The sequence below is a fragment of the Octopus bimaculoides genome, chromosome 1 (genome assembly GCF_001194135.2).
Source record: "Octopus bimaculoides isolate UCB-OBI-ISO-001 chromosome 1, ASM119413v2, whole genome shotgun sequence".
Classification (NCBI taxonomy): domain Eukaryota; kingdom Metazoa; phylum Mollusca; class Cephalopoda; order Octopoda; family Octopodidae; genus Octopus; species Octopus bimaculoides.
Genome location: NC_068981.1, coordinates 146,090,381 through 146,096,630, shown reverse-complemented (window position 1 = coordinate 146,096,630; position 6,250 = coordinate 146,090,381). Strand labels below are relative to the sequence as shown.

Below are 6,250 nucleotides of genomic sequence, written 5' to 3'. Positions count from 1 at the left end.
TATATATATATATATATGATGAGTTTCTTTCAGTTTCCGTCTACCAAATCCACTCACAAGACTTTGGTTGGCCCGAAGCTATAGTAGAAGACACTTACCCAAGGTGTCACGCAGTGGGACTGAATCCGGAACCATGTGGCAAACTTCTTACCTGCCCTTCCGTTTCCGTCTTTAAAAAACCCTGTCTAAACAATCTCTAGGAGTCTTCATCAGCTTCATCCGCGGTTGTAAAAACTCTCCGTGTAGAACTTTTTCTTTCCAGTTGATCTTTTCTCTATTAGTCTTCATACTGTACTCCTGTACTCACCATTGCCACTGATCACCTTCTCACTCAGTGCAGCCTGCACCATTCTTTCATTACCATTCCTCAAACAGGCGTGCAAGAACTTGATCTTCTTCACAAGATTATCTTCTATTCCAACTAGTTCTCCTCCTTCCTTCCTAGGTAAATATAACCTTTCTATGTTACTAGTCATTACTTTCCTAGTTTTTTCTATCCATGTTGACAAATTCTTCCTTTGTCCATTCCACAACACCTGCATAGTAACGTATTACACCTACAGCCCACGCGTCGATGCCTCTAACTAAGTTCCCTCCATTTAGTTAGATCTACTTAACTTTTTAACTCTTCCGGTATCTTCAGAAGAAATTTTTTCATCCATCTTGGTGTTCAGCATTTGGCCTAGTTATAAAACATCAAGATACTTGTAAGTCTCTCCATTCACTTCTCTTACCTGCTCACCACTTGGAAGTTGTAATCTACTGCTCTTTACGTTTTCCCTTTCCTTAGTTCAATAACAGCGCATTTCTGTGTACCAAATACTATCGGGATGTCTTGAGAGAAAATTCGTAGACTGAATAAGGGAATCTAACTGACCACTGCTAGCTCGGTAAAGCTTTAAATTATCCATAAACATCAGCTGGTTGATTGGTCACGTGTTTCTCTGCAGTTTGTAGCCAGTTCCCATCTTTCTCAGAATCATAGAGAGCAACATACAAACAATAAACAGTACCGAGTCTCCTTGAAAGATTCCTCTCTTGATGTCAACTTGTCCAACCTCTCTTCCACCTGCAGTCAAAACTGTCTTCCAGTTTTTCATACTATTTTTGAACAAATGAATCAAATTTTTCGCTGCCCCGACCATCTCTAGGCATTTAAGAATCTACGAATGGAAAACCATATCATATGCCTACTTTTAGTCAATCAAAGTCATTGATAGGTTTGTAAACCTTCTTCAGCAGTTTCTAAGATTTGTCTAATCAACCAGTAACCGATCCCTACTCCCTCATCATCCCTTTCTGTAGCCTTTCTTTTCAACCGTTAACAGTTCATTTCTTTCGAGGTGATCGTATAATTTCTTTCCTATTATCCCCGATAGAAGTTTCCACATCGTTGGTAAACAAGCAATCGGACGATACTTACTGGCCTCGCTACCCTATGATGGATCCTTTTCAATAAATTTTGACCATCCATTATGGTACAATTCCTTGGTGTATACAGCCTTGCAGGAGATTTTTTTGTAGTTTAGGATGTAAGTTCGTCAAAACCTTGAACCCAAAACCCTGAACTAGGTCCGGGCCAGCTGCCTTCCAATTTCTCATCTTACCAACTCTGGCTTGAATGTCTTCCAACATGATGACACTGACCGCCTGTATTTCCATGTCTGAATTTTTATTCTACTTTATGGAGCCAGGATGGCTTGTTGATGTGCATGATATTCTCTGACTAGATCCTTCTCCAAAACAAAGTTGCGTCTTTGGGATTAGGTAACTCTGCATCTTCCTTACTTCCTCCATCTTGAATATCGTAGAACAGCTTCTGATTTGTTCTGAACAGATGATTTTGTTTAAACTGTAGACATCTTTCCTCGTATATTTTTTAAATGTTAACTGCACTAGTTTTAGTCTTTTGTTTAACGTGCCCTTCTCCATCAGGTGCTATTCTTATTCATGTTATTCTGACCTCTTGCATTGAGCCTCATATTACCACTTTCTTTTCTCTAAACAGGCCCATCTTTTCTGTCATGACATAAGCAGCGGTATACATCAAGGAATTTAATTCAGTGATATCCTTAATTGGAATTTCCATGGTAACTTCATTCGCTTTCCCAAATTTCGGTCTCTTTCATGAAGGTAATCTTCTCCTTTCCGCAAGTAACATTACTTCCAGAATTCTGTCGCTGAGAGTAGCTAGTTCTGAGCTAATTTCTTCTAGTGTCTTTCTGTTTGGAGGTATACTAATGTCTTCTATACATTGTTCATGCACTCCCTCCATGTCTCAGTTTTGTCGATTCTCTTGTTGTATGTATATTTTTTCTGAACCATTATTATCATCATCATCATCATCATCATCATCATCATCATCATCATCATCATTATTATTATTATTATTATTATTATTATTATTATTATTATTATTATTATTATTATTATTATTATTATTATAATAGTTGCTAAGTTGGCAGAATCGTTAGCACGCTGGATGAAATGCTTAGCGGTATTTCTCCCGGCGCAACGTTCTGAGTTCGAATTCCGCCAAGGTCGACTTTGCCTTTCATCCTTTCGAGTTCGATAAAATAAATACCAGTTGAAGACTGGGGCCAATGTAATCGACTTACTCCCTCTCCTGAATTTGTTGGCCTTGTGCCTTTATTAGAAAGATTATTTTTAGTAGTAGTAGTAGTAGTAGTAGTAGTAGCGAATGCGAGTTGATAAGACTATAAACATTGATACTCCGAAAATTTAACCCCATTTTCACAAATTTCTTCCTGAAAAATTGAAAATTCTTTGAAATGATATTGAACACACACCATTAAAAAGAGGGTTGAAACCACACAGGTTGTTAATGCTATTGTTGTTGTTATTGTCATTGTTCTTTTTCTTATTCGCATTGTTCTTGCTGTCATTTTTGTTGTTTATCACCTTGTCAGCCGTATTCAATACAGTCTATCCGTGACAATAGTATCTATTTCTTTAGACATTTTTACATATACAACTACATTATTCAGTATAGCGTTTTTTTCTTCTTCTCTTTTAAGCATTAATGCGTGATTAGAAGAAAATTTCGCTTCTACTTCTGATATGTCAAACGACCGCATAAAGTTTTCTTCATAAATCTTTCAAGTTTTATTCGTCTGGGTAAAAGCAAGCAATTAAGCATTAACAATTGCTGTTTTCTTGAAATGTATAAGATTATACCACATTAGGGAGTGAATAAAAATCATTTTTCCATTTTATATTCCGTTTGTGCTGTGAAGTTCATGAGATAAAATGTATTTTTCTTTTCTTATTTATTGTCGAATACAGTATTCGAAAATACACTAAACCGGACGATTTGAATAAATTACCATTAATGTAAAACAGATGCAGTGCATGTTTTTTTCTTCTTTTCTGCTTTGATTCAATTATCTCCCCGCATTATCGATCTTGTATTTCTAAATCCCACTTTCCCTGTTTACAGGTAAAAAAAAAAAATTTAAGATGTTCGGAGTGCTTTCTTAGTATATTTGATCTCTTAACATTATAATGTCAAAGCATGGTGAAAAATGGTAACTTTCTATATTTTTCAGAGTGAAAACCCTAACAAATTCCAGCAGTCTTATTCCACTTGATGCAACTATAGTCTTTTTCCATGTGACGAACACATCATGGGCTGCTGTTGTAAGAACGTATCGTCTAAACAAGCACAGAAGACACCTAAAAGAAGTTTAGGACAAAAATGCTGTAGCTGCGGACGTAAATTTGTTGCTTTCCTTTTCTCTCATATTGGACTGACTTGTCTAGTGGCAGGTTATTCTATTCTGGGAGGTTATGTATTTATGAAAATCGAAAAACCTTTCGAGATTACTCAAAGATCAAATGTCGGTAAAATTAGAAGGTAATAATTTGATTTTCTTTTTTTTCTTGCTGGAGTCGCATCTCTCATTCTCCCGTTTTTACTTTTTCCCTCTTCTCTCTCTCTCTCTCCATCTTTCTTCTCATGCACTCCATCTTTCTTTCTTCTCATGCACTCCATCTTTCTTTCTTCTCATGCACTCCATCTTTCTTTCTTTCTTTCTTTCTTCCTTTCATTCCTTCCTTCTTTCCTTCTTTCTTTCTTTCTTTCTTTCTTTGCCTTTCACGCAGTTTCTTTCTCAATGTTTTCTTGCTTGCCTTCTAACTTTTTCTCTTTTTCTTATTTTATAACCTGTTTCTCATTTTCTCCCTGCTTCCCACTCCCTCTCTCCTCTCCCTCTCTCTCTCTGTCTATCTCCCTCTCCTTCTCTCTTCCTCCCTCCCTGATTTATTCTTTAAAATCAAAACTAATAATATTTACTAGAAACTTGTTGCTCAGCTTTCCAAAGGAATGGTATTTGGTCAGTGATTCTCTAACGAGGTGCCATAGACTTTTAAATGTAACCCTCACGCATTGATATAGACTTTCCAAAAATCCGGATTAAACCGAGAAGGTCTTGAAAAACGTTATTTCTTATTTAATTGTGCACAAGTAAAATTAAATAAGACAAGCGATAGTTTTCTACTAGTTTTCTTAATTTCTTCTGGAAAATAGTTTTTCTTGTAGGCTATGTATGCAAAAAGCCACAGCAATTTTTATCATTCCTTACAAGTTTCAATAAATTTTGCTTCATCTCCAGTTCATCGCTAATTCAAAATAAGTTAAAAAGATAGAGAACCATTGTGCGGGGTTATCAAATCACTGACTCTGAAAATGTACTTCAGCATAACAGAATGAGACTGCTTCCAATAATAATTGCTTGCAATTTAGGTACAAGACCAGTTATTCTGATGCCAGTGGGGTGGTGGGGGATAATAAAGGTAAAGTTGCCTTCCCGAATTATGCCGACTCACAAGGGCCTGTTTCCTGGTCTCCATGTCGTAGACATTTCGCACCTGGACGGGACGTCGATCTGTCGCAGAATAACTCATTTTTGCCAGTTGAGTGGACTGGAACAACATGAAATGAAGTGTTTTACTCAAGAACGCAACGCGTCGCGCAGTCCAGGAATAGAAACCACAATCTTACGACCATGAGTCCAATACCATACCACTAAGCCACGCGCCTCCACAGGGGTGAGGTAGTCGATTGCATAAGCTCCAGTACTTGACTGATGCTTTATTTTGATGAATTCAGAGAGATAAAAAAACAAGGCTGACTTCGGTGATTTGAATCCAAAAAGAATAGAGTTAGAAGAAATACCTTGTCGTATGTTGTGTGACGCTCTAGCAACTCTGTCAACCTGCTGCTTTTATCATAACTATTTCTTATAGGCACAAGGACAGTAGTATTAAAGGGAGTACATAGTCGATACCATCAAGTACCAGACTGGTACTTTAGTTTATTGATCCTGAGTTTGAATAATGAAGTAAGTCATCAAATAAACACTTGTATGTATAAGAATAATTTGACCGAAGAATCAGACAAATCTGAAGCAGACATGGAGTAGAGAGGGCATGCCATTGATGAGATTGTGAATGGCAACGAAACGCCTTCGACAAACCTTGCTGATTGATTGGCCAAATGATTAATCAAACAATCGACTAGTAACGAATTGATTAATAATAAAAATAGAAATAAAATGAAATTAGTGCGAGTAATTATCATTGGCGTAAAGACAACTCTGAGATACAATAAAATAAATTAGGCATATAAAAAGTTCAACAACACAGAACAAATAACTTCTGGACATGATCAATTCTATAGAAGACTAGGAGTAACATCATGCTGCAGGCGAAAGCCGGGCAGGGTCCTGGTTCTTCTTGTTATAAATAAACTATTGGGGCTATGGATTGGAAGGATTGATAGAGTGTCGGACAAAATGTTTTGTGATGTTTCTTCCGGTTATTTACTGCCTGAGTTCAAATCACACAGGTCAACTTTGCCTTCTATCCCTCTGCACTAATAAAATAAAGTACCAATCAAATACTGGGGTCGATCGAATCGGATGGAGTCGACTTGTACACTTCCCTCAAAATTCCTAGTTGCTAGCATTGTGTCTTAATTAGAATTACTAATAAATTGTAGGTGCATTGGATTCGCAGAACCGTTAGGGTATCAGACAAAATTTCTTTTATCTTTTACTTCCATCAGTTATTGGACTGTGGACAATGCCTTGAAGGGTTTGGTCAAACAAATCAGCCGCAGTACTTATAAGTCTGGTTCTTAGTGGTTTCTTTTCCAAGCCACACACACACACACACACACACACACACACACACACACACACACACACACACACATATATATATATAT

The 6,250-nt window shown here is 37.0% G+C and overlaps 1 protein-coding gene across 4 annotated transcripts in view; it reads left to right on the top strand.

The window, feature by feature from the left end:
- Positions 1–6,250, top strand: part of LOC106884320 (potassium channel subfamily K member 4) — a 197,680-nt gene that overhangs the window by 176,979 nt on the left and 14,451 nt on the right. For all 4 annotated transcript variants that reach the window (XM_014935644.2, XM_052971312.1, XM_052971308.1 and 1 more), the window contains one exon: positions 3,570–3,877. In XM_014935644.2, the coding sequence (XP_014791130.1) occupies positions 3,648–3,877 (230 nt within the window). In that variant the 5' untranslated portion in view covers positions 3,570–3,647. The remainder of the gene's footprint in view (positions 1–3,569; positions 3,878–6,250) is intronic.